This window comes from Vipera berus (genome assembly GCF_964194415.1).
Source record: "Vipera berus genome assembly, chromosome: 7".
Lineage (NCBI taxonomy): Eukaryota > Metazoa > Chordata > Lepidosauria > Squamata > Viperidae > Vipera > Vipera berus.
The window spans coordinates 4,016,719-4,044,174 of NC_138209.1; the positions used below are offsets into that span (position 1 = coordinate 4,016,719).

Sequence of the window (27,456 nt, forward strand, 5' to 3'; positions counted from 1 at the left end):
CCCATGTAGAGAGCATTACAGTAATCAATACGGGAGGTAACGAGTGCGTGGGTGACTGTACGTAGGGCATCTCGGTCCAAAAAGGGGCGCAATTGGTATATAAGACGAATCTGTGCAAATGCCCCCCTAGCCACGGCTCCAATGTGATCTTCAAAACTGAGTCGTGAATCTAGGAGGACGCCCAGATTGCGTGCTCTATCAATGGGAGGTAACATCTCTCCTATAGTCAGAGATGGAACCTCTTGGACTAAACGAGATGACGGTATGTACAGCCACTCAGTCTTGGCCGGGTTGAGTCGAAGCCTGTTTTCTCCCATCCAAATCTGTACCGCTTCCAGACAACGGGACATCACATCAAGGGCATCACTGGGTTGGTTCGGGGTGGAGATGAATAGCTGGGTATCATCAGCATATTGATGATATTTCACCCCGAAGCTACGGATGATCTCTCCCAGCGGCTTCATATAGATGTTGAACAGGAGGGGCGAGAGCACCGAACCCTGAGGCACTCCACAATTAAGAGGCCTAGGGCTTGACCTCTGCCCTCCTGCCAACACCGTCTGCGAACAGTCCGAGAGGTAGGAGGAGAACCACCGAAGAACGGTGCCTCCCACTCCCAGCCCCTCAAGATGACGCAGTAAGATACCATGGTCGATGGTATCAAAAGCCGCTGATAGATCTAATAGGACCAGGACAGAGGAATAACCTCTATCTCGGGCCCGCCAGAGATCATTCACCAGCGCGACCAATGCCGTCTCCGTGCTGTGCCCTGGTCTGAAACCCGATTGGTACGGATCTAGATATTCAGCTTCCTCCAGGTTCAAAGGGAGCTGTCGTGCCACCACGCTCTCAACGACCTTCGCAAGGAAGCGAAGGTTGGAGACAGGACGGAAGTTGTTTAAAACAGCTGGGTCCAGTGCCGGTTTCTTGAGGAGGGGCCTTACCACCGCCTCTTTCAAGGCAGCAGGGAAGTACCCTTCACTCAGTGAGGCATTGATAACTGCTAGGAGCCAGCCTCGTGTAACCTCCCGAGATGCATAGACTAGCCAGGAGGGACACGGGTCCAACAAACATGTGGCGGCACTTAGTTTCCCCATGATCTTGTCCACTTCATCCGGAGCCACAGGATCGAACTCTTCCCAAATGTACTCGGCCAACTTCATCGTTTTCCTCTCGTTAGATACTGCCCAGTCAGAGTCCAGACCAGCCCGAATCTGAGCAATTTTGTCCACCAGATATTTACTAAATTCCTCAGCCCGTCTATGTAGGGGGTCCTCTCCCGTCTCTTGACTTAAAAGGGAGCGGACCACTCTAAATAGGGCGGCCGGGCGATTATCTGCGGACGCAATGAGGGTGGTGAAGTAGGCGCGCTTTGCCACCCTCATTGCCACAAGATAGGATCTAGAAAAGGATCTTAACTGTGTTCGGTCAGACTCAGACCGACTGGCTCTCCAAATGCTCTCTAGGCCCCTTCTCTGGCGCTTCATCTCCCGCAGGTCCTTGGAGAACCAAGGAGCGAGTCGGGACTTGCGCCGGGTCAGAGGCCGCAAAGGGACAATGCGGTCGAGCGCCTCCGAAGCAGCCTGTTGCCAGGCATTAACTAAGGACTCGACCGGGTTGTGGGAGAGGGAGGTGGGAATCGGTCCAAGCACCATCTGGAATTTATCTGGGTCCATCAGGCGCCTGGGGCGGAACCACCTGGTCGGTTCCGTCTCCTGACATCGGGGGGTGACGTGACGGAGGCCCAACCGCAGGAGGTAGTGGTCTGTCCATGAAAGGGGTTGTGATGTTGGAGTAACCCCACCCAGTTCATTTAGCCACTGCCCAGAGACAAAAATAAGATCCGGCATGTTTCCTCCCTCGTGAGTTGGGTCCTGAGTAATTTGAGTCAGGTCCATGGCCGTCATGGAGGCCATGAACTCTCGGGCCACTTCTGATGCACTGCCCAGGGAAGGTAGATTAAAGTCTCCCAGTACCATAAGTTTTGGAAATTCGACCGCCAATCCTGAGATGGCGTCAGGTAGCTTGGGTAGAACCGTTGCTGTGCAGCTTGGAGAGAGGTATACCAGAAGTAGGCCCAACTGACCACCAGGACCCCATCTTAAGAGGAGGGATTCACATCCGTCTATCTGAGGGGCAGTGGCCTCCCGTGGATGGAGGGTCTCTCTGATAACGACCGCCACGCCACCTCCCCTACCCTGAGCTCGAGGTTGATGTAGCACACGGAAACCTGGAGGGGATAAATCAGTCAGAGGGACCCCTCCCTCTGGGCCCAGCCAGGTTTCCGTGATGCATGCCAGGTCTGCGTCTTCCTCCTCGATCAAGTCATGGATGAGGGGAGCTTTATTCACAACAGACCTGGCATTAAAATAGATCAGCCTGAGCTCAGGAGTCAGTCCTCCCTCTTCCCCAGGGCAGCAGGCGAGAGCCAGAGGGTCAGAGCGCGCCACAGCAAGAAGATAGCGTGGGCGTGATCTCAGAATACTATATGGCCCTCTGCTCCTCCATCTGCTGCCATTCCCAATTACTGTGGGGATCGGTATCCCTGTCCCATCCCCCTGGTTTACAAGACTCTCTTCGGCCCTCATATTGCCGCGACCATTGGCCAACCTAGGCTGAGACAGGTCCGGTAGGATCTTCCCCTCATTCTGCTGGGCCTGACCCTCCCCCCTCCCTAACCCTTCAAAAAATTTTAAAAGAAAACCCAAGAGCCTCTTCTTGGCGCCATGCCACCTCTCGGGGTCCCAGGACCCGTCATTAAGGAACCGGCGGCGTAGGTCTGATGGCCATCTCTGAGAGAGGGGGGAAGCTCTCAGGGCAAGTAGCTCACTTCTGGTGTAAGCCATCAGAGGTGGAAATAGGAGTAAAGGACGAGCTGGTTGGAGCAACTGCATATCAAGACCACAGAGCTGAAGTAGTGGCTCCTGAGAACATGGTCACCCTCTCACAGTGATCAGGATCTCAGGGGGCCACCATCCAGCCCTGGGTAGGTCGCAGGAGGAGAGAGAGTCCGGTGAATGCTAGCATAGTCTGTTGGTGGATAATTTCGTAGCTCCGGTGATGAGCGGTGGTAGTTCATCTATCTCCATGCCTAAGATGTCATCGCGACCGAGGGGCTGTAGTCAGTCTCCGGTGGAAAAATGAAGGAGGGATTATCTGGATTTAAAGTATGATCCCGAGAGGATAACTGCTATCTCGGGGGCCTTTCGGCACATCCCACCTCCAAATAAAGCTTCAGGTGGTCCCTGGTGAATTCCGCCCTCCAGACCAGATACAGGAGGGTTTTAAATGGCGCTCTAGCCTACAGACGGTGGCCATCATCCCACAGATCTCTGTCGTGGGGGGGGAGCGCGAAGATCTTATAGATGGGCAGATGGGGGGCAGCAGCCACCAATTCTGGAGCCTCGCCGTCCGGGCTACCTTTCTAGGCAGCCCCAGGTCGTTACAGCTCCTCCGCAGGTGGCTGCAGGACCGGACCGTTTGTCTGTCGAAGGGAGATCGATCAGGTCGTTGTAGGTCCGTTGCAGGCTTCCACATGCCGCGCATCCAAGCAGGCCGCTTAACAGCTGATTTGGAGGCCGCCGCAAGATCCCACCGGCAGCTGCTGGCTAGTATATGCTCTCTGCCGGTCTGAACGAGCCAGAAAAGGCTGCAAACTGCACGTTGCAGCCCGCCCATCATCGGCCGCTTTACAGGCTGCCGCGGGCTGCCGCCGGTTACTTGCATCCAAGCAGGCCGCTTAACAGCTGATTCGGAGGCCGCCGCAAGATCCCACCGGCAGCTGCCGGCTAGTATGTGCTCTCTGCCGGTCTGAGCGAGCCAGAAAAGGCTGCAAACTGCACGTTGCAGCCCGACCATCATCGGCCGCTTTACAGGCTGCCGTGGGGTGCCGCCGGTTGCTGTCGGCCGTTGTAATTCGACCGTCAGCCTGATCGAGCCGTTCCGCTTGGCCCCTTCGAGTCCGGGAGCCTTGCCTCCTTGCCGCTTCGCCGTCCTTTTCAATACCGCCCCGTTGTTATTGCTGGCGCTCATTATGGGCTCCACCGAAGCCTCGGAGGGTCCTGTCACCCATCCGGGCTAGGGAACAGCAGCCCCCTGCAGGGCTCCATGCCAAACTCGCATCCTTTGATCTCCGCGATCAGCTGCGAGCGGCCATCTTCCAGGAGGCGTGGCAAAAAACCCCAAAACTTTTAGGATATGGCAACATCCGAGTACCACCAGTCGCCTAGCAAGGGGTCAAAAATGTGATGACCAAAAAAAGAGGGGGGGGGAAGTGATGAAGTACGGGTAGTCCTCGACTTACAACAGTTCTCTTGGTGACTGTTCAAAGTTACAATGGCACTGAAAAAAGTGCCCCCCAAGCCACGGCCGAGCAAGACACCTGCCTGCCCGCCCGGCGGCGCTCTTCCTCCTGTCCGAGGTTTTCATGGTTGTGAGCATTTCTGTTGAGGATTGGCAGCGGGGGTGGGGGGGTGTTTGGTTTTTATTTCCCCCCCCCCCGTCTGCTGGGTGGTTGCAGCAGGTTTTGGTCACTTCACATGACCCTGGGACACTGTGACCGTCCTAAATATGAACCAGTTGCCCAGCATCTGAATGTAAATCACAAGACCCTAGAGATGCTGCAACATTCCAGCTGATCGGCGCTTCTTCTGGGCTCGGCAAAAGCGCCAGGATCAGCGCTGAGCTCCAGCTGGATCCTGGCGCTGATCCTGGCGCTTCCGCTGAGCCCTGACAGCCCTGAAGAAGCACTAATTCTGGCACTTCCGCTGAGCCCCGACAGCCCTGCAGCTCCAGCCGTCTCTCGCTCAGGCTTGTGCGGTGCTGCCACCGGTTCAGCTCGTTCCCCTCCCCCGCTACCACTTTTTTAGGAGGGTCGCGTACCACCTGCCAGGTGCCAATGTACCCCAGGTGGTACCCGTACCACCGGTTGAAAAGCCCTGCCCTGCAGTTCCCTCCGTGCTTTGACGGTCCGGCTGTGTTTATGTGTGTGTGTGTGTGTGAGTGTGTTGGACATGGCTCAACTCTTCTCCTCAAAAGCCCCTGTGCTCCCTCTTCCCATCCAGCTTTGGAAACATGATGAGCAAAGAGAAACGAGACGCAGCTAGCAAAGATGACCTGGCCCGGGCAGCCTTGATCACCATCACCAACAACATTGGCTCCATCGCGCGGATGTGCGCCCTGAATGAGGTACAGGAGATTTGTAGCTCAGGGGTGAGCTGTGGGGTCCTTGGTGCTCCCTCTGAGCTGCCTGCTTTTCTTGCAGACGTTTCCTCGCCCAGCTAGGGAACGTCATCAGTGCTGGAAGGCAGTGGGGTTTGTAGAGAGGAGGAGGAAGAGGAGGAGATGGAGGAAGAGGACTGTAGGGTCCTAGGTGCTCTCTGAGCTTATTTTCTTGCAGACGTTTCATGGCCCAACTAGGTAACATCATCAGTGTGAGAAGGGAGTGGGGTTTGAGGAGGAGGAGGAAGAGGAGGAGGAGGACCATGAGGTCCTTGGTGCTCTCTGAATTTCGTGGTTTTCTTGCAGACGTTTCATGACCCAACTAGGTAACATCATCAGTGTGAGAAGGGAGTGGGGTTTGAGGAGGAGGAGGAAGAGGAGGAGGAGGACCATGAGGTCCTTGGTGCTCTCTGAATTTCGTGGTTTTCTTGCAGACGTTTCATGACCCAACTAGGTAACATCATCAGTGTGAGAAGGGAGTGGGGTTTGAGGAGGAGGAGGAAGAGGAGGAGGAGGACCATGAGGTCCTTGGTGCTCTCTGAATTTCGTGGTTTTCTTGCAGACGTTTCATGACCCAACTAGGTAACATCATCAGTGCTAGAATGGAGGAGGACTGTGGGGTCCTTGGTGCTCTCTGAGCTTATTTTCTTGCAGACGTTTCATGGCCCAACTAGGGAACATCATCAATGCTAGAAGGAAGGAGGAGGAGGAGGATCGTGGGGTCCTTGGTGCTCTCTGAGCTGGCTGCTTTTCTTGCAGACGTTTCATCACCCAACTAGGGAACATCATCAGTGCTGGAGGGGAGTGGGCTTTGTAGAGTGGAGGAGGAAGAGGATTGTGGGGCCCTAGGTGCACTCTGAGCTTATTTTCTTGCAGACGTTTCATGACCCAACTAGGTAACATCATCAGTGCTAGAAGGGAGGAAGAAGGCAGTGGGGTTTGGGAGGAGGAGGACTGTGGGGGCCTTGGTGCTCTCCAAGCTTGGTTGTTTTTTTTTTGCAGACTTCATTACCCAACTAGGTAACATCATCAGTACTAGAAGGAAGTGGGGTTTGCCAAGAGGAGGAGGTTGAGGAGGACTGGGGGTCCTTGACACTCTCTGAGCTGGGTGCTTTCCTTGCAGACGTTTCCTTGCCCAACTAGGGAACATCATCAGTGCGGGAAGGAAGTGGGGTTTGTAGAGAGGATGAGGAAGAGGAGTGTGGGGTCCTAGGTGCTCTCTGAGCTTAGTGTAATCATGGTCGTGAGTACCTGTACCCCCATGGTTTTTTTTCCCCTGAGTTGGCTTGGCGACAGACAGGTGGGGATGTAGGTTCACATCTGTTTTGTTTGTTTTTTATTTTTAAAAAAGTAAATGGCATCTTTTATCTTTTACTTTTTCAGCAATTAAGCTGACTTTGTAATTTTTTATTTTATTTATTTATTTTAATTCCATTTATATCCCGCCCTTCTCCGAAGACTCAGGGCGGCTTACAAGCTTAGCAGTAGCCTTCATTCTATGTATATGCCTGCTTATTAGGGCTTTCACACACACCCCAAGCGGCATTATTACAAAGTCAGCTTAATTGCCCCCAACGATCTGGGTCCTCATTTTACCTACCTGGGAAGGATGGAAGGCTGAGTCAACCTTGAGCCTGGTGGGACTCGAACCTGCACTAATTGCAGGCAGCTGGTGTTACTTAAGGAGGCATTAGCCCACTGCTCCACCAAGGCTCATCGTAATAATGCCGCTTGGGGTGTGTGTGTGTGAAAGCCCTAATAAGCAGGCATATACATAGAATGAAGGCTACTGCTAAGCTTGTAAGCCGCCCTGAGTCTTTGGAGAAGGGCGGGATATAAATGGAATTCAAATAAAATAAAAATAAAATAAATCTTTCGATCCAGAAGGGGACGTGGCTGATCATGCCAAGCTGAGGACACGGTAAGTACTAAGCAGTCCTCGACTTCATGGCCATCCCCTCTTTTGAAGTGGCGATGGTGCTGAACGGGGGTCACGGCCGGTCTTTGGAATCCCCTTCCCGACCGGCGCTTCTCTCGTTTTACGATCACGTCCCTTAAGAGACGGAACGTCCGGTCCCAATTGCTTCTCACAGGTTGAGGTCTACCTGGACAGCAGGAAGTCCCGGCGCCCGTTTGCAGCGTTGGCGTCAAGCTGGGCGCTTCCAGCTTCTTTACAGTGCTGCCTTGTTGCAACCATGTCAAGCAGCATTGTACAGGGCTATGAAAGAACCCGAGCCCGTCGTCTCCGTCCCGTCACCGTTTCCGTGCACCTCTGACCTCCCGCCGGTGCTTCAGCTCTTCCAGCGGTGGTAATCGAATCCATCCAATCCTGCTGCGGCTTGTCCTCTTTCTTATTTTTTCTTATTTTTTTACCTAAATGAACAGCCGGTCCCTAATTTATTCTTCAACAGCATCCGCATGCTATTTCCCCCCCCTTTTTTTCCCCCGCAGAACATTAATAAAGTGGTTTTTGTGGGGAATTTCTTGCGAATCAACACCATCTCCATGAAGTTTCTGGCCTACGCTTTGGATTACTGGTCAAAGGGACAACTGAAGGCTCTTTTCCTGGAACATGAGGTAAAGTCTCTCTCTCTCTCTCTCTCTCTCTCTCTCTCTCTCTCACACACACACACACACACACACACACACACACACAACTTATTTTTCTTCCTTTTCCCTTAAAAAAAGGCCTGGGTTTTGTTTTCCCCCCCCCCCCAGTTTTTGTTTTAACGATACGACTCGGACAAGGCAGTAAACTTAAAACTTGCATCCTAGTTCTTGTACTAAGAGGGCCAGTGTGATCTAGTGGTTAAGGCATCAGGCGAGAAACTGGGAGATTGTGAGTTCTAGTTGCGACTTAAGCGGGGGAAAGCTGGCTGAGTGACTGGGCCAGTCACCAGGAGACAGTGAGTTCTCCTCCCACCTTCGGCACGAATGGTGACTTGGGCGACTGGACCAATCACCAGGAGACGGTGAGTTCTAGTCCGACTTTAGGCACGCATGGTGAATCGGGTGCCAGGGCCAATCACCAGGAGACGGTGAATTCTAGTTCTGCCTTAGGCATGAATTTGGGTGATTTTGGCTAGTCACCAGGAGATGGTGAGTTCTAGTCCCGCCTTAGGTCTGAAAAGGTGTCTGGGTGAGCTTTGGCCAGTCTGTCTCTCTTAGCCCAACCTGCCTGACAGAGTTGTGGGGAAATTTGGAGGAGGAAGACACTTTGGGGGTGTTTGCCTCCTTGAGTTGTTTATGGAAAAATAAAAAAGGTGTGAAATAGATAAGATAGACAGACAGACAGACAGATAGATAGAGGTAGATAGAGATGATAGGCACATAGATACAGATAGATAGACAGACATAGAGATAGAGATAGAGATAGATGATAGATATAGATACAGATAGAGAGATGATAGATGATAGAGATTGATATAAGTGATAGATGATAGATGTAAGATGATAGAGATGATAAGATAGATGATATAGATTATATATATAGATGATAGAAGAGATGATACGGATAGATAGTTGTAGATGATAGATGATATAGATTATAGATATAGATGGATGATAGAGATATAAGAGATGATAGAGATGATATATATATGTAGAGAGATAAGAGATAGAGATGAGATGATAGAGATGATATAGAAATAAGATGATAAAGAGATGATAGATAGATGATAAAGTGATAGATATGATAGATGATAGAGATAGATAGATAGATAGATAGATACCGTAGACAGACAGATACAGAGAGAAAGGATAGAAATATAGATAGATAGATAGATAGGTAGGTAGGTAGGTAGAAAGACAGACAGACAGACAGACAGGATGGACAGACAGATGGACAGATAGATGGACAGAAGATAGATAGACACACAGATAGATAGACAGATAGATAGATAGATAGATAGATAGATAGATAGATAGATAGATAGATAGATGATAGATAGATAGACAGACAGACAGACAGACAGGATGGACAGACAGATGGACAGATAGATGGACAGAAGATAGATAGACACACAGATAGATAGACAGATAGATAGATAGATAGATAGATAGATAGATAGATAGATAGATAGATGATAGATAGACAGACAGACAGACAGACAGACAGGATGGACAGACAGATGGACAGATAGATGGACAGAAGATAGATAGACACACAGATAGATAGATAGATAGATAGATAGATAGATAGATAGATAGGAGAGATAGATTTATATCCTTTAACTGTCTCCTGAAAGTTTTGCAGTTTAGTGAGGGTTCTCAGTGATAAAGAGGGGAGAAGAGTTATTACCATTATCGTCGTTTTATTATTTATTAAATTTTTAATGCCGTCCATTTCCCCGCTACAAGGGTGATTTTTGTTGGGAGAAGACAGCACGAAATGTAGCATTTTTTTTAAAACGATGCATTTAATCATTTACTTTCTGTTGTTTTAATTTTAAAACAGGGATATTTCGGAGCGGTGGGGGCTCTCCTTGAGCTTTTGGAGACATCCTGAATATCTTAAAAGAGTCGGGACCCCGGGCTTCAACGGGGGGATTCCTAGCTAAGGCGGAACATTCTAGGTGACGCGTTGATTTCATTGGCAAAACCAACGGCTTCTTAACAGCCGAAAGAAAGGGATCGCGAACGACGTCACCGGTTCTTTGCCGAGAAGAACAAATGGAGCGGGTTGGTTTTTTTGTTTTGTTCTCAGAGGTAACAAAGTAAGTTAGTGGGTTGGAACGCTTCTGTGCAGTGTGAAACTGTGTGCAGTGCGCAGATCTCAAACGTTAAAAAGCTGTGCGTTTGCTCTCGCTTGTGTTGAGCCACGTTTATTTCGGGGACTTGGAAACGGCTGCAGCTGTCACGTAATAGACAAGTTCGTGCTCCTCTCAGAATTATTTTAAGGGTGGTTCTTATTTTGTATGGACTCTCGAAGGGCTGGCTTGCCTTTTCGCAACGGCGTCAAGATGTGCAGAATGTGGAAACCCACCTACAATATTAAATCTGTTTTCTTACAAAGAGCCGTCCTTGTCCCTTGATTGCGACGGACCTTGGTCTTCAGGTAACAAGCCAGGGCAAAGAATTGGGAAGCGAGAGAGGAGAGAAAAGGAAAGAAAGAAAAAAAAGAACCGTGGGTTCACAATTTTGTTTACAATGCTACAGTGAACTTTCAGTTTTCTCCTACCCAAAATAAGGGTGGCCCTTATTTTCTTGACCAGTGTGCCATAAATTGACCACAGAAAATACTGTAGCCAACAAGGAAGTGTCTGGAATGGAATGGAATAGAAAATAGAATGGAGAATAGAACAGAACAGAATAGAATAATGGTTAGATGGCTGGGCAGGGGTAGGGGCCGTCAACATAAATGTAATAAGAGGCCCCTGATTTTGTTTTTATCAAAATTTTTTACGGGGTTGGGGAGGGGGGTGGGAGATAAGGGTTGTCTGGCTTTGGGGGGCGGCCAATCAACCATAGTTCAGGCCAGACTTGGGTCTGACCGCGCGGGGGGAGAACGAGGGGTCGTTGTCTCCGGGGCTCATGAGCGGGTCGTGGGATTACCAATTCCCACGACGGGGAATGGCAGCAGGCGGATAGACAGGGGGCCATATCGTTACCGGGAGCGCCGTCTCCGCTATTTGCAAGCGGTGGGGCGCTCCGACCCTCTGCTTCTTTCCCGAGGTTCCGGGAGCGATGATGTGCAGCCTCCTGAGCTCCGGCTGGTGTACTTGAATGCCAGGTCCGTGGTCAACAAGGCTCCCCTTATTAGGGATTTAGTTGAGGGTGAGCATGCGGACCTGGCTTGCATCACGGAGACTTGGTTGGGCCCAGAGGGTGGGGTCCCTTTGGTTGATCTTTGCCCACCAGGCTTCCGGGTGCTACACCAGCCTCGAGCTCAGGGTAGGGGTGGGGGTGTGGCGGTGATCGTTAGGGAGACCTTATGTCCGCGGGAGACCACCGTTCCTCAGATAGTCGGGTGTGAGTCTCTCTTCATGAGATTTGGCTCTGGGTCGCAGTTGGGCTTGCTGCTCGTGTACATTTCGCCTAGTCGCGTAGCGGCAGCCCTGCCCGAGCTGCTCGATGTCCTCTCAGGGTTGGTGGTTGAGTTCCCCAAACTTATAGTTTTGGGAGACGTCAACCTACCATCCCTGGGAGGTTCATCTGAGCTTGCTCGGGAGTTCATGGCTTCCATGACGGCCATGGACCTGACGCAGGTAATTTCTGAGCCAACTCATGAGGGAGGCCACACCCTTGACCTGATTTTCTTATCTGGACGGTGGTTGGATGATCTTGGTGGGGGCTTTCCATTTATTATGCCCCTGTCATGGACCGATCATCACCTCCTGCGGCTGGTCTTCCATTTTGCCACCCCCCGCCGTGGAGGTACGGAGCCAATTAGATGGTACCGCCCCAGACGCCTAATGGATCCTGAGAGATTCCAAGCGGCGCTGGGGTCCCCACCTGCCTCCACTGCTCACAGCTCGGCGGATGCCTTAGTGGAAGCCTGGGAAAGGGCAGCCACTGAGGCACTCGACCGGGTTGTACCCTTGCGGCCCCTGACCCGGCGCAGATCCCAGCGAGCTCCATGGTTCTCCGCGGAGCTCCGGGAGATGAAGCGTCGGAAACGGGGCCTAGAGAGCTGCTGGAGGTCCAGCCGATCTGAACCCGACCGATTGCGGTTAAGAACCTACATTAGGTCTTATCTCGCTGCGATGAGGGAGGCGAGGTGTAATTACTTCTCCACCCTCATCGCGTCCGCAGATAATCGCCCGGCCGCCCTGTTTAGGGTGACTCGCTCCCTTCTTAATCAGGAGGTGAGGGAGGATCCCTTGCAGGGTCGTGCCGAGGAGTTTGGTCAACATCTGTCGGATAAAATCGCTCGGATTCGGACCGGTCTGGACTCCAGCTGGGCAGAGTCTGACGATCAGGACACGGGCGGTCTTGTCAATGTTATCTGGGAGGAGTTTGATTCTGTGACCCCTGATGAAGTGGACAGGATTATGGGGAAGCTGAGTTCCACCACATGTTTATTGGACCCGTGCCCTTCTTGGCTGGTTTATGCAGCTAGGGAGAGGACACGAGGCTGGCTCCAGGCGGTTATATCTGCTTCTTTGAGTGAGGGTTGTTTCCCCACCATCTTGAAGGAGGCGGTGGTGAGACCTCTCCTCAAGAAGCCTGCCTTGGACCCAGCTGTATTGAACAACTTTCGTCCAGTCTCCAACCTTCGCTTTCTTGCGAAGGTTGTTGAGAGTGTGGTGGCGCATCAGCTCCCTCTGGTCCTGGATGAAGCGGATTATCTGGACCCTTACCAATCGGGTTTCAGGCCCGGGCACAGCACGGAGACGGCATTGGTCGCTCTGGTGAATGATCTCTGGAGGGCTCGGGATAGGGGGTATTCCTCTGTCCTAGTCCTATTAGACCTCTCGGCGGCTTTCGATACCATCGACCATGGTATCCTGCTGCGGCGTCTCAGGGGATTGGGAGTGGGAGGCACGGTTTTTCAGTGGTTCTCCTCCTATCTCCTGGGACGCTCGCAGTCGGTGTTGGCAGGGGGGCAGAGGTCGACCCCTAGGACTCTCGCTTGTGGAGTTCCTCAGGGGTCGGTCCTCTCGCCTCTCCTGTTCAACATCTATATGAAACCGCTGGGTGAGATCATTCATGGTTTTGGAGTTGGTTATCATCAATATGCTGATGATACCCAACTTTTTATTTCGACCCCAAACCACCCCAGTGATGCCCTCGCTGTGATGTCCCGTTGCCTGGAGGCGGTTCGGGTCTGGATGGGGAGGAACAGACTTCAACTCAACCCTGACAAGACTGAGTGGCTGTACATTCCGGCTTCCCGAGACACCTGGGATGTTCCACCTCTTTCTATGGGGGGTGAGCTTTTACCCCCTGTGGATAGGGCTCGCAACTTGGGAGTCCTCCTAGATTCACAACTCACTTTGGAAGATCACATAGTGGCCGTGACTAGGGGGGCTTTTGCCCAGGTTCGCCTGGTGCGCCAGTTGCGGCCCTATCTGGACCGGGAGGCCTTGTGTACGGTCACTCATGCGCTCGTGACCTCTCGCCTAGACTACTGTAACGCTCTCTACATGGGACTTCCCTTGAAGACTACTCGGAGGCTCCAACTGGTACAGAATGCGGCCGCGAGAGTTGTCTTGGGAGTTTCCCGGTACTCCCATGTTACACCTTTGCTCCGTGAGCTGCATTGGTTACCAGTTGTCTTCCGGGTAAGGTTCAAGGTTTTGGTTATGATCTTTAAGTCCCTACATGGCATGGGTCCGCGATACCTCGAGGACCACCTGCTGCCGGCGTCGACTCCCCTCCGCCCTGTGCGCGCCCACAGAGAGGGCCTCCTCAGGGTGCCTCCGGTCAGGGAATGTCGACTGGTGGCCCCCAGGGGGAGGGCCTTCTCTGTGGGTGCTCCGGCGTTATGGAATCAACTGCCGGTTGAGCTCCGGATGGCATCAGACCTCTGATCCTTCCGTCGCGGGTTGAAGACCCATTTATTTGAACTAGCGGGTCTGGCCTGATGGGGGTACTTGGGTTTTTTATAGGTTTGTTTTATTATTCTGGTTTTAACTTGGGCATTAATTTAATTATCTTTTAATGTTTGTATTGTTGTTTATATTTATGCCCTGTGAACCGCCCTGAGTCCCTTTGGGAGAAGGGCGGTATAAAAATCTCAATAAATCTTAAATCTTAAATCTTAGAATAGAATAGAAATAGAATAGAATAGAAAATGTGGAATAACAGAATAGAATAGAAAATGTGGAATAGAATAGAATAGAAAATGTGGAATAGAATAGAATTAGAATAGAATAGAATAGAATTAGATTAGAATAGACGGACGGATGCTAGATGGTTGTAAGTCAAGGACTTCCTGTAACCAAGTGCCTTGACTGCTTCATCAGAGCGGAGGGTTTAAGTTTGATATTTAAACCAGTTTGTATTTTGAAAGAACGTTGGCTGTAGGCAACCTTGGCTCTTTTATGACTCGTGGACTTCAACTCCCAGAATTCCTGAGGCAGCCACGCTGAGGGGAAAGGGAGAGGTTTCCAAGTTGAGCCGTGCTGGCTCAGGAATTCTGGGAGTTGAAGTCCACGAGTCATAAAAGAGCCAAGGTTGATCTCAACTCTTTTCATCCACGGCCTGTAGGGGGCAGGCTAGTTCTTTCCAAACAGCCTTGACTAAGAGTTCTTGGTGGTCGTCCCCCCCTTTCATTTATTTCTTTTTAAATAGTTCAAATACTAATAGATTATTCGAAAGGAGTATTTGACTTAACGACCACAAGGGAGCCCAAAATTTCTGAGACAGACGATAAGTGACTTTTGCCCCTATGATCCCCTTCAGCGACCTTCCGAGAAGCCAAGTCAGCGGAGAAGCCAGGTTCCTTTTAACAGCCATGTTACTACCTCAACACCTGCAGCGATTCACTTAGCAACTGCGGCAAGGAAAGTCGTAAAATGGGGCACAGCGGCGGTCTTGCCCAGCAGTGGAAAATTCGGGCTGAATTGGAACCGTTAGTCGAGGACGCCCTGTATTCCAGGAATCGCCCTTGGCGGCATGTAGGAGGGGTGTAGGAAACCATGTGTACTTGCCCCATCGACAGCTCCGTGCAAGATACATGCAGGAGAGGGACAAAGCACTGAGCCCGCAGCGGTGGGAGATCATAAACATGGCTTGTCTTTTCGCTCCAGACTTGAATGGTTTCCAGATTCTTTCGACTGGCAGCCTCCTTTGCAGTTAATTCTGGTTTATTGTTGTTGTTTTTTTGCAAGTATTTGCAAGTGGTTTTTTTTCCAAGTAAATGCACTTGGAACACCCTTGTGCAAGGAATGGATGGATAACCTCAGCCAGGAAGGGAAATGGAACAAAACCAAAGAGGTCTGCTTTTTTTTGATGCTGGGTTTTTTGCAGGATTCACACAATGTGCTTAATTAACCTGGTTGCTGAATCAAAGCGACGTTCTGGGCTTGGACAATATACCGGTAGTGCTGGACTTGCAACTGTTTTACAACGGGACTGAAAGAAGTGACTTTACGACCGTTTTTCACATTTACCACCGCTGGGTCCCGTCATCAAAATCCAGACGCTTGGCAGCTGACTCACATTTATGACGGTCGCCGTGTGCTGGAGTCAGGTGATCCGCTTTGGCCACCTTCTGACAAGCAAAAGTCAACGGGGGGGATGCCAGATTCGCTTAACAATCCCGTTACTAACCTAGCCACTGGAGTGATTCACTTAACAACCGTGGCAGGAAAGGTCCTAAAACGGTGCAAAACTCACTTTAGCGACTGCTTTGCTTAGCAGTGGAAAGGTTGGGCTCAACTGCGGTCGTAAGTCGAGGACTGCCTGAATTCTGGGTGGTTGTTTTTGCTGGCTTACTGCTTCCCATCCTGGCCTTATAAGTGGAGATGGTCTGCAAACATTGTTAAGTCAATAAAAAAAACAATCTGGATTCCAAATAAAAGTGGTGCCTTGGCATTCCTCAGCTGCTTTGAAACTCATCGAATTTAGCACTCAACACGTTTTTGAGGCGAAAATTTTGTTCCGGACTCATTGTTTGGTAAAGGTAAAGGTTCCCCCGCACACGCGTGCTAGTCGTTTCTGACTCTAGGGGCCGGTGCTCATCTCCGTTTCAAAGCCGAAGAGCCAGCGCTTGTCCGAGGACGTCTCCGTGGTCATGTGGCCGGCATGACTAGATGCCAAAGGTACACGGAACGCTGTTACCTTCCCACCGTAGTGGTCCCTATTTTTCTACTTGCATTTTTTTTACGTGCTTTCGAACTGCTAGGTTGGCAGGAGCTGGGACGAGTAACAGGCGCTCACTGTTACGCGGCACTCGGGATTCAACCCGCCAAACTGCCGACCTTCTGATTGACAAGCTCAGCGTCCTAACCCACTGAGCCACCGCGTCTCTTATCATTGTTTGGTACTCAGTGCATAAGCTACAACTGGTCGGTGTTGGCTTCCTTGCGACTCACCACAGTAGTGGCCAAAATTGCGGAAACCTTTTGGGGAAAGTGTATTTTTGAAGTTTGGTGTCTAATAACGCCACTTTTTTGGGGGGGGGAGGAGTACCATAAAATTATATATCAATGGAAAGATAATTTAATGGAGAACGTAGTGCAACAAAGTTTGTTCAATTATCTGTACTGTATTCTATGAAAAGTTACAGCCAAATCACCAGAAAAAAGGAAGCACAACTTGCTCAGGTTGATCTCAGGTAGCTTTCCTTCATCTGATTGTAGCCAATGAGCACGAGCGTTTAGAGAGCCAATCGGGTGTCATCTTGTTTTGGCAATGAGCCAATCAGATCACAGTAGTATCCAGTGATTGATGTCATGTATTGAAGCTGAAAAGAGGTCATTTGTCAGTGTGTTATGACGTGATCCCCATCAAGTTGGGTTGGGGGTTTTTTTGTGTTCTTTCATTTAGTGAGTTTGCAAAACGTTAATAAAATTAAAGTAACGGTGCAAAGAGCCGACTGGTTGCCCAGAAAGCGACGTAAAATAGTATTAAGTGAAGAAGGCTACAGTTATAAAGGAAGTAGGAAAAATGGCTGGAAACTTAACCAAAGGCGGCATTTTTCTACCGTACTTTTTCGAAAAGGTTTCCACGATTTTGGCCACTACTCTATATTATTCCTTATAGGAAAAATTGGTTTGTTACTGTTTTTGGTACTCACCACGCCTCCCAGAACCAATTAACGATGAGGTACTACTATGATATTCTGTGAATTGGAGGGCCAGCCAGCGATGGCAAACTGCGAGCAGGCCATACATGTGTGATGACTTCCCTCGGACGCTTCCCCAGATCCCTGCCAAGAGGGCAGCTCGGAGGAGGACGAAGCAGTTCCGGGCATGGCTGGAGGGGAGTTGGTCAGTGGCTCCAAGCAGCCATCTTGAGAGGGATTTGGCTCAAACAGAGCCGTAGCAGGACAGCCCTGAGGCTTCAGGTGGGGAAGGCCTGCAGCTGCAACTGGTCAGTGATGAGGCAATAGATGGGGAACTCATCAAATTTGCAGACGACACCAAGCTGGCAGGAATAGCCAATACTCCAGAAGATAGGCTTAAGATACAGAAGGATATGGACAGACTCGAACACTGGGCGCTATCTAACAAAATGAAATTCAATGGTGAAAAAAGTAAGGTTCTACACTTAGGCAGGAAAAATCAAATGCACAGGTATAGCATAGGTGGTACCTTGCTCAATAGTAGTAACTGTGAGAGGGATCTCGGAGTCCCAGTGGACAATCACTTCAATATGAGCCAGCCGTGTGCTGCAGCTGCCAAAAAAGCCAACACAGTGCTAGGCTGCATTAACAGAGGGATAGAATCAAGATCAAGTGAAGTACTAATACCACTTTACAATGCTTTGGTAAGGCCACACCTGGAATACTGCATCCAGTTTTGGTCACCACGATGTAAAAAAGATGTCGAGACTCTAGAAAGAGTACAGAGAAGAGCAACAAAGATGATTAGGGGGCTGGAGGCTAAAACATATAGGGAACGGTTGCTGGAATTGGGGATGTGTAGTTTAACGAAGAGAAGAGTGAGGGGTGACATGATAGCAGTGTTCCAATATCTCAGGGGCTGCCCCAAAGAAGAGGGAGTCAAGCTCTTCTCCAAAGCACCTGAAGGCAGGACAAGAAGCAATGGATGGAAACTAGTCAAGGAGAGAAGCAACCTGGAACTAAGGAGAAACTTCCTGACAGTTAGAACAATTAACCAGTGGAACAACCTGCCTCCAGAAGTGGTGAATGCTCCAACACTGGAGGTTTTTAAGAAGAGACTGGACAGCCATTTGCCTGAAATGGTATAAGGTTTCCTGCCTGAGCAGGGGGTTGGACTAGATGACCTCCAAGGTCCCTTCCAACTTTATTATTATCATTATCATCATCATCATCATCATCATCATTATTATTATTATTATTATTATTATTATTATTATTATTATTAACTGCCTGCTGCCCCTGATCCGAGAACAGGCAGAGAAAAGGCAGGAGCAGAGAAGGACAGTCAGATTTCTCGGGAGGAGAAAGCCTCGCCCTCCTTAATGGGCTGCACCAGAAACTGGCTCTTTAGCAGAGCAGACAGAGGGAGGCCATGCTGGGAACCACGTGTTCGTTTCCTAGCTGGGTGTTTTCTGGTTCTTGTGATGCTTGCCTTGCTTTGGATTGACACCGTGCCTCAACTTGGATCGTGCCTTGTGAACTCTGAACTTGCCCTGCCTTGTGAACCCTCTTGTGGATTTAATTTCGCCCGGTGGGTTTATCTCGTCTGGGAAACTTTCAAGGGCCTTGTGGACCTGTTGGCCATCGCTCTCTGGACTAGCCTTGGCCTGCTTTTGGCTGGACTTCATTGGGAGAGTTCCGGGGTTTTGACAAAGGGGAATTGCTGGGGAACATAAACCCACTAAACCACCCTGAACGTGCGCGTGCAAGCGAGCGGGACAGCACGACGTGCGCCAGAAATGTGAATGCTCGGATGGCAACTTGGACTCGTGCGATTCAACCGCAAGGCGACATCTGACATCGCTTAGGAGCCGTGCCAATTGTAGCAAAAATGTGGGAAGGAATAACTTAAAATGGCGCAGACACATCCTACGCGGTAAAGAAGACTCCGTGTTAAGGACAAGCCACGTGTCTGGACCCTGATGGCCAGCGACCCCATGGCAGACCCAAGGAAAGGTGGATGGGCTGCATCGAGGAGGCCATGAAATACGTGGGCGTCAGGCCTGGAGATGCCCCGGATCGACTCAAATGGACACAGCTCTGAGGGGTCCTTGGTGCTCTCTGAGCTTGCATGTTTTCCTGCAGACATTTCATGACCCAACTAGGTAACCTCATCGGTGCTAGTAAGGAGTGCGGTTTGCTGTCTCTTTATATTCTGGTGTCTTGCCTGTTTGGGGGTGCGTGTGGGAGGGCAGTCTTAGGCTGCTTACTAATGACTCTTTGGCGGTTTCTTGATTTCGGGGTATTGCTCCCTTGACTGTTGGTCCGAAGTCAACCCTGGAGTTAATCTATGCTGATCTGGGTGCCGATTGCTGGTGTGGAGGTGCTGGAGTCTCACTTTGGAACTTGTTTTGGTTGTCTCTTTTGCAGAGTCTGCAGATGTTGTTAATGTCTATATGCACATTAATATAAACGTGACGGCAAACAGCACTCCTTACTAGCGCTGATGATGTTACCTAGTTGGGTCACGAAACGTCTGCAAGGAAACCAAGCTCAAGAGAGCACCAAGGACCCCACAGTCATCTTCCTCCTCTCCACAAACCCTACTCCCTTCTAGATGATGTTACCTAGTTGGGTCATGAAACGTCTGCCAGGAAACAAGCCAGCTCAGAGAGAGCACCAAGGATCCCCCATTCCAACCCTGAGGCACAAATATTCTCCTTCATTTGGAGGCAGCTTTGCCCACGCGGCCATAAAGCGGGAATAACGCTAGGAAGATGACCGAGGTACTACTATGTTTGCGAGCAGAATTCCCTTCCTTTCTCCTCCCCCCCCCAATACGACTGTTACTAAGCTGGGAACCCCTTGTTTTTGTCCGGAAATCCGCGTTGCAGCAACCTTCCGCCTCCTCACCTCTTTCCACAACCGGAGGGAGATTATCCCTGGCGGATTATCCCAAAGCGGCTTTGCTGTACAGATTCTGCAGCTCCGTCATGTCCAAAATTTGCTTCTTTATTTACATTTCAAGTCAAATCACATGCGAACGCCCGCCCCGCCCTGCTTTTTTTTTTTAAGAAGAGTTGTGATTAGCAAAAAAGAGGCATTAGAATTTTAAAATAGCAATTAAATATACAAAAATAGAGCTTATAAAATAAAACCCCAGCAACTGTTTTCTTTGTCCTTTTCCTTTAAAAAAAAATTCTGCAGAATTTAGGTGTGTGTGTGTGTGTGTGTGTATATATATATATACATACACACACACACAGACATAAAAGGTAAAGTTTCCCCCGCACGTGCGTGCTACTCGTTTCCAACTCTAGGGGCCGGTGCTCATCTCCGTTTCAAAGCCAAAGAGCCAGCGCTTGTCCGAGGACGTCTCCGTGGTCATGTGGCCGGCATGACTAGATGCCAAAGGCGCACGGAACGCTGTTACCTTCCCACCGGAGTGGTCCCTATTTTTCTACTTGCATTTTTACGTGCTTTCGAACTGCTAGGTTGGCGGAAGCTGGGACAAGTAACAGGCGCTCACTCTGCTACGCGGCACTCGGGATTCAACCCGCCAAACTGCCGACCTGATCGACAAGCTCAGCGTCCTAACCCACTGAGCCACCGCATCCCATATATATATATATATATATATATATATATATATATATATATATATATATATATATATATATATATATATATATATATATATATATATATAATTTTAGTGTACAAATGCGTCTGTGAATCCAGGTCGGATCCCTAAGGTTCATAAACTCAAGAGTCACACAATTTACAAAATGATGGGGGGAGAAAAAACATAAGGGTCACAACTGGACCTGGATCTTCTAAGGAAATCTGTACACCTCCACCGTTATCGCCACCTCCACAAAATTTGTGCCAGAAATCAGGAAGTTATCTTACTATATGTGGGCTTGAAGGAACTGTCTTATGCCAGGGTGTCCAAACATGGCAACAGTAAGACTTGTGGACTTCAACTCCCAGAATTCCCCAGTCGCCATGGCTGGCTGGGGAATTCTGGGAGTTGAAGTCCGCAGGTCTTAAAAGTTGCCAAGGTTGGACGCCGATGGTCTATATGCCAATATTAGAAAAATCACATCGATTGTTGTAATACTGGATAAGGAGCCCCTCCTTGCATCCTCCGAACAATTTGAGACATTTGACAAATAACACCTCCCCACAAAAAAGGGGGGACCAAACCTCGGTTGTTATGAAATGCACCCGACGGACCAGCATCCACATTTTCACAGGGACAATGAGGTCTAGAAACGTGCTCATTCTAACACACGCAGGTATTTTCAAGAAGTCCAGTTCACTAAGGTCAACTCCCCCATCAGTCTTGTCTCGACTGACCTCCTTCTTAACGAAAGAACAACAAAGTGCGTAAGTCGGATGGAAGTCCAGATTTTTGTGAGCGAAAATAAAATTTGGAAGAGGAAGCATTTGTGTTTCGGTGGCTTGTGGCTCTAAGCTGCCCTCCAGATGTTTGGGGGCCACTGTTCCCAGAATTCTCATGTTTTAGAAGGGCCAGGCTTTTGGGAGCTGTAGTCCCACGCCGGGCGGTCCCCAGGTTGGGGGATATAAGTGCGACGGGAAGAAGCCATCCCAGCTTCTTGCCCACCAACTCAAACCAAATGTTTTGCTAAAATCTGACAAGTTCTGGCTGATTTTTGCCCAAGAGGAGAGCACGATTCTTAACAATATCGCGCGATGAGGCACGATGAGGGCGTGTTCACAATTCCACCGGCTTTCACACCTTTTCTTTATTTTCCATCCTGGCTGACCAGCACGTGCAATCTTAAGGCAGGGCTGGAAAGACATTTTTTTTATGACCGTCGCTCTAGACTTCTTGGAAGCTTCCCACCCAAATCTGCCTGTTATGACTCTTTTTTGCAAAACCCGTTAAACACGCCATCCAGGGCCCAAAACAGATCTCGCGTTACATTGGAGGGAAAAAAGAAAAAATCAAATCCACACTAATCCGGAGGACGCCGTTCTGTGCTGGCACACCGTTCGAGAAGGATTCACATTCGGGGAACGAGACAGGTCGCAGCCTGTCGCATCGTCCCTGCAAAGTCCAAAGAATGTACTTTGGCTAAAGGGGATCTCATCAGTTCCTCAGAGTTTCCTGGAGTAGCCGATGTTGGCGCGAACCTCTTCCTTCCCTTTTCCACCAGGCGTTCCCGAGGCTCAGATGGATCGGCAAGGCCTCCCCCACCTAACCCTCCACAATTCAGGGCAGACCACCCTCCCCATTCTCGTCTTTTAACCAAACCCTGTTCCTCTGAAGGTATTCCGTTAACTGATCCAGAGGCGGCAGGAATTGCAACGAACTGCACAAAATTGTTTCCTATTCCTGTCTCCTCTTCCGATGAGGATTCTCTTGCTGCATTTCGGCTCCGGGACTCACGAAGCAATTTGCTTTAAAAAAAAAATCATTCCAACGGCTGGAATCCAAATCCACAATTTCCCCACGTGGATGGCCTCTCTTTCTCTCTCTCTCTCTGTGTGGAGAGATGGATGCTTGCTCTCCAGGTCAGTCTCCTAATCTTTGGAGTCTTTTTCTCTCTTTTTCTTGCTGGCCGCCTGATTTGAATCCAAGCCCGGCAGCTGACCTTGATAAAGTGCATGTATTTAAAAAAAAAAAAGGAAAAAAAATTAAGGAGACAAAACGGAAGACTCGCCGGCGTTCCTGCGTCCTTGCAAGCTCCGTCTTGTTGGTATTTCCCTCGTTGGAGCATCTGTTCCCCTTCGGTGCATCCCGGGCGTGTTTCATGAGATAAAGGAGGTCTGGGAAAACACTCCGAAACCGTGAGTAGTGGGGACAGAGAGTGGCGAGTCTCTGCGGGAATTGGAGTCCATTAGGGATGACAAAGGGGGAGCCGGGGGGGAGCTATACGAGGTTGGCCGTCCCAGGCAGAGGTTCCTGGGGGGGTCCAGGGTGATCCGGCTTGTTGTGGAGCTGGGCCAGTTGCAGGACGGCCATGTTGCAGAGGGGGCAAACTTTCCGGACCTCCAACCATTTAATGAGACATCTGTCAGAAAAGAGAGAAAAAAAAGCTTTATGGATACTCCTCGCCTTACAACCACAACAGAGCCCAAACTTTCTGCATCCGTCCAGTCAACTCGGCCCCATTTTTTACCACCTTCCTTGCCAGACCCGTTAAGTAAATCCCTGCGGTTGTTAAGTCAGCAACCCGGTGCTTAAGGGACTTCGCTTGTCAGAAGGTCGCAAAAGGAGGACCCGGCACATTGCAAACCGTCATCATAAATATGAGCCAGCGGGTCAGTTTTGATCCTGTGTACCCTGTGGATGCTGCAGCAGTCGCTGAGTCTGAAAAACGGCCCTGAGTCGCTTTTGGCCAGGGCCGTGGCAACTTTTGAGCAGTCACTAAATGAATTGTCGCAAGTCGAGGACTACCTGCCATTTGGAATCTGGATGGGGAGCAATCACACAAGCAAAGCGATTCGGTGGTAGATTAGAGAGAGGTTTTTATCCTGAACGTGCCACTTTAGGAAAGCGATGAATAAGACAAAAACGTGGCTGGAAAAAGTGGCGTTATCTGAACAGGGTGGGTTGCGGGAGGCATGTTGAGATATTTTGTTTACCTATCATTAAATTTATTGGCCGCCAATCTTACCACAGGATAATTTTGGGTGGCTTAACGTGGGAATGTGTTTGCCACCTTGTGAGTTAGTTGTAAAAATAATAAAGGTGGAATACAGATAAGTCCTTGGCTTAGGATGAAAATTGAGCCCCAAATTTTCATTGTTAGGCAAAAGAGGTTGTTAAGTGACTTTCGCCCCATTTTACGACCCTCTGGCCACAGTTAAGTGAATCACTGAAGTCATTAAATGAATCAACGGTTGTTAAGTGAATCCAGTGTCCCTTCCCACCCCACTGACGCTGCTTGTCAGAAATCACCCAACTGTTCTGTCCCAGCCTACGTGAGTCCTTGTTAGGCTCACAAGGGGAAACCCCTTTTCCAACAAGCAGGCAGGAACCTCAAGAAAAACCAACCCATTTTATTCTCACAGACCTGAGTCGATGTCCAAGGCAAACAAACCCAGTCCGCACAAACTCGATCCTCAACACGAATAGTTGCCTTCGTCAACCAGCACCTCCCACACCTCCCCTTTTATAATTCAGCCCAGGCGTGGCTTCCTAATGCCTTCTCCTTTGCCTTTGGAGCCGCCCCATTGCCTTCCTCTGTCCTACTCGCTTCTCTTGCCGGCTCTTTCGTGCTTCCTGGATTTGTCCCAGCTGTTCCTCATCACCGTCCAACTCAGGCTCCCAGCAGAACTGTGTCTCAGCCTGAGCACGAGTAGAGGGGCCGGGCTCCTCGTCCAACTATAAGTCTTGGAGCAACTCAGAGCCTTAATGTCTGACTCTTAATGTCACTCCAGGCCCCTCCTCCTCTGAGTCCTCAGACTCAGCTGTCGGATCCACAGGCTGGCGAGGAATCCCAACACCAGGAAGGTTGCAAATAGTGATCACACAACCACGGGACACTGCAACTGTCATAAATGCAGGCCAGTTACCAAGTGCCCGAATTTTGAACGTCCCCGTGCTCACATGTTGGCTGGGGAATTCTGGGAATTGAGTTGGAGTCCACAAGTCTCAAAGTTGCCAAATTTGGAGAGCCCCTGCCTAAAAAGGATTGACAGTCTGAGCACAGCTGGCTGGGGGAGTTGGAAGTCCACAAATCTTAAAAAGTGGCCAAATTTGGAAATCCGTATCCTAGCCGATCTGAACTTACTTTCTATGGAACGCATGTTTGCACGGACAGATTCCCAGTTCATCCTTGGGTCTGAATTCTTCTAAACAAACCGCACAGATCTGGGGGGAAAAAAGAAAGAAAAAGAAACGTTTTTCGAAAGCCGTCGTACATACAGAATATCCTGCCTTTGCGGAGATATGTGGGGAACATCTGAGGGGACAAGGCAAGATGGCCGACACGGCAACCATAAAGGCCTGCCTGGCTGTGTCTGAGGTTGAAAGCTAAGCAGGGTCAGCTGTGGTTCTCAACGGGATGAGAAATCTCAGGATTACAGGCCAGGTCATGAAATATCCGAAGATACAAGTAGTCCTCGACTTAGAACGGTTTTGTTTAGTGACCGAAATGAAAATGACGGCACTGAAACGACTCACGCTTTAGGACCGAGGCAGCAGCATCCACACAGGGGATCAAAATCTGGATGCTTGGCCACTGATTCCTATTTGTGACGGTCGCAGTGTCCCCGTGACCGTCCTGTGACGAACCTTTGCGACCTTGGCAAAAAGCCAAGTCAATGGGAAAGCCGGACTTACTGAACGACGGTGCCACTAAACAACGGCAGTGGTTCGCTTAACTGTTGTGGCAAGAAAGGTCGTAAAATGGGCCAAGGCTCACTTAACAACTGTCTCGCTTAGCAACAGAAATTTTGGGCTCGATTGTGTTTGTAAGGAGGACTAAGTGTAATAAGAGACAGTTTTTGTAGATCCTTCCTTCCTTCAACCTTTTCTTCTTTCTTTTCTTTCTCTTTTTCCTTCCTTCCTTCCTGACCTTCCCGTTCTCTTTCCTTCTTTCCTTCCTTCCTTCCCTCCCTCCCTCCGTTTGCTTTTTAAAATCAGTCTTGTCTTATGATTTCACAGACAACCAGAGTTTGCAAGGGAATGTCAAAAAGCACAGAAATGGGACAAGAAGGGATGGGGGATGTTAATAAAACAGCCAAAAGGAATTTTCTGGGAAATGAATAAATAATTCCAGTAAAGTCGTCTTTGAGGGAAATTCTCCCTGCATCTATAAAAAGATAACTCTTTTAGGAAACTTGCTTTCTTTTTTGCACACAATGAAAACACCTACCGGGCATAATATGACTCATCGAAAAGCTTGGGAAAACTCATGAAAATTACATTTCCGGTACTAGGGTGAAATGCAATAGGGTTTTCCCCCAGCTTCAGAAGAAAAATGATTCATTTTTATTTTCATTATTATTATTATTATTTTATTTTTAAACTTGCTGGGAATTTTCTCAAATTTGTAATCCTACTTTTAAAAGTGTTTCTGGGCATTGCTACCGGATTTGGAGTAAAACGGAAAACCAGCCTGGAGTTGAACTCAACAACATAAACACCTGTGGAGGTTGTTTTGGCCAGGAGTATCGTCCAGAAGTCTCTAGAGTCATCGGACAATGTTTTTCCCCAACTTCGCAATCTTATTTCCAACTCTGGATTTTACTAATGGGTTTCCTGTCTGAGTACGCCCCAGATCAAACCCTCCTTTTTTCAAAGTGAGTCAAGGTCAGCTGGGTGACGACATCGCCCCGTAAGCTAAGATTAAAGCCTCCTTTGATGGAGACTCTATCCCACTGGCTGTGGGGCAGGAATTCTCCATGGTTTTGCTATGGGGAATAAGAAGGTGGGTTTCTACATTTGACAGGTAGACAAGATGGACATGATAGAGAAAGAGAGAGATGATAGAGATGGGTGATAAGAGATTAGATAGAGACAGATGGATAGATGATAGAGATGGATGATATAGAGATGGATGGATAGATAGATAGATATATAGAGATGGATGGATAGATGTAGAGATGTATAAATGATAGAGAAATAGATTAGATGATAGACATATATATATATAAACATGGGACAAATCTTATTTCCTGTTTCAGCCTAACCCAAGGACATCCACAGGCAGTAGTCACAGCAGTGGCAGCTCATATTTGTGTAAATTTGTTTTTGGGTTAGGCTGAAACAGGAAATAAGATTTGTCCCATGTTTGGGGCATAGCAAGGTAATCTAAATACTATACCGCCCTATTCCCGGAGGACTCAGGGCGGTGTACAGGGAAGATTAAAACAAGCATACAAAAATTAAAATCAGATTAAAACAATTAAATTAAATTAATTAAATTAAATTAAAGTCCCCGAAATTTAAAACTAAAGCCTAATAAAAATTAAAACCCCTCAGCCTGGGCCAGACAGCTCAAAGAGCCAAGTTTTCAGGTCCCTGCGGAATGAACGAAGGTTGGGGGCAGTCCTAAGTTCCATGGGGAGCTGGTTCCATAGGGCCGGCGCACCCACAGAGAACGCTCTTCCCCTGGGAATAACCCGCCGGCATTCCCTAACCGGCGGTATCCTGAGAAGGCCCTCCCTGTGGGAGCGCACGGGACGAAGGGAGCTTGATGCCGGCAGCAGGTGTTCCCTCAGATAACCCGGACCCAAGCCATTTAGGGCTTTATAGGTCATCACCAGCATATATATGTATGTATGTATGTATGTATGTATGTATGTATGTATGTATGTAGAGAGAGAGAGAAAGATGGAAAGATGATAGATATAGATTACATATAGATGGATGGATGATAGAGATAGATTAGATAGACTAGATAGATAGATAGATGATAAGAGATAAATTACACGACAGACAAGACACCAACTGCAGGCTAAATTACAATGAAGATTTGGACGTGACAATGGAGGTGGAGCTTGACTTATAACAAAACAGAACACAGAACACAGAATAATAGGCTTGGAAGGGACTTTGGAGGTCTTCACGTCCACCCCCA

The 27,456-nt window shown here is 49.1% G+C and overlaps 2 protein-coding genes across 8 annotated transcripts in view; one reads left to right on the forward strand and one right to left on the reverse strand.

Annotated features, from left to right (window-relative positions):
- Nucleotides 1–27,456, forward strand: part of PANK2 (pantothenate kinase 2) — a 291,105-nt gene that overhangs the window by 14,848 nt on the left and 248,801 nt on the right. For 4 of the 5 annotated variants that reach the window (XR_014027045.1, XR_014027046.1, XR_014027047.1 and 1 more), the window contains 3 exons: nt 5,064–5,187; nt 7,672–7,797; nt 9,677–10,541. Coding sequence is in view for 1 of the 5 variants with exons in the window: in XM_081332203.1 (XP_081188329.1) it covers nt 5,064–5,187; nt 7,672–7,797; nt 9,677–9,727 (301 nt within the window). In the remaining 4 variants the exon portion in view is untranslated. Of the gene's footprint in view, nt 1–5,063; nt 5,188–7,671; nt 7,798–9,676; nt 10,548–27,456 lie in introns of those variants that run through there. The other variant, XM_081332203.1, reaches the window with a different exon arrangement.
- The window catches only part of RNF24 (ring finger protein 24), a 58,304-nt gene continuing 51,463 nt past the window's right edge, over nt 20,616–27,456 (reverse strand). For all 3 annotated transcript variants that reach the window (XM_081332216.1, XM_081332217.1, XM_081332215.1), the window contains exons 5-6: nt 24,664–24,743; nt 20,616–22,938 (exon numbers count right to left, since the gene is read on the reverse strand). In XM_081332216.1, the coding sequence (XP_081188342.1) occupies nt 22,797–22,938; nt 24,664–24,743 (222 nt within the window). In that variant the 3' untranslated portion in view covers nt 20,616–22,796. The remainder of the gene's footprint in view (nt 22,939–24,663; nt 24,744–27,456) is intronic.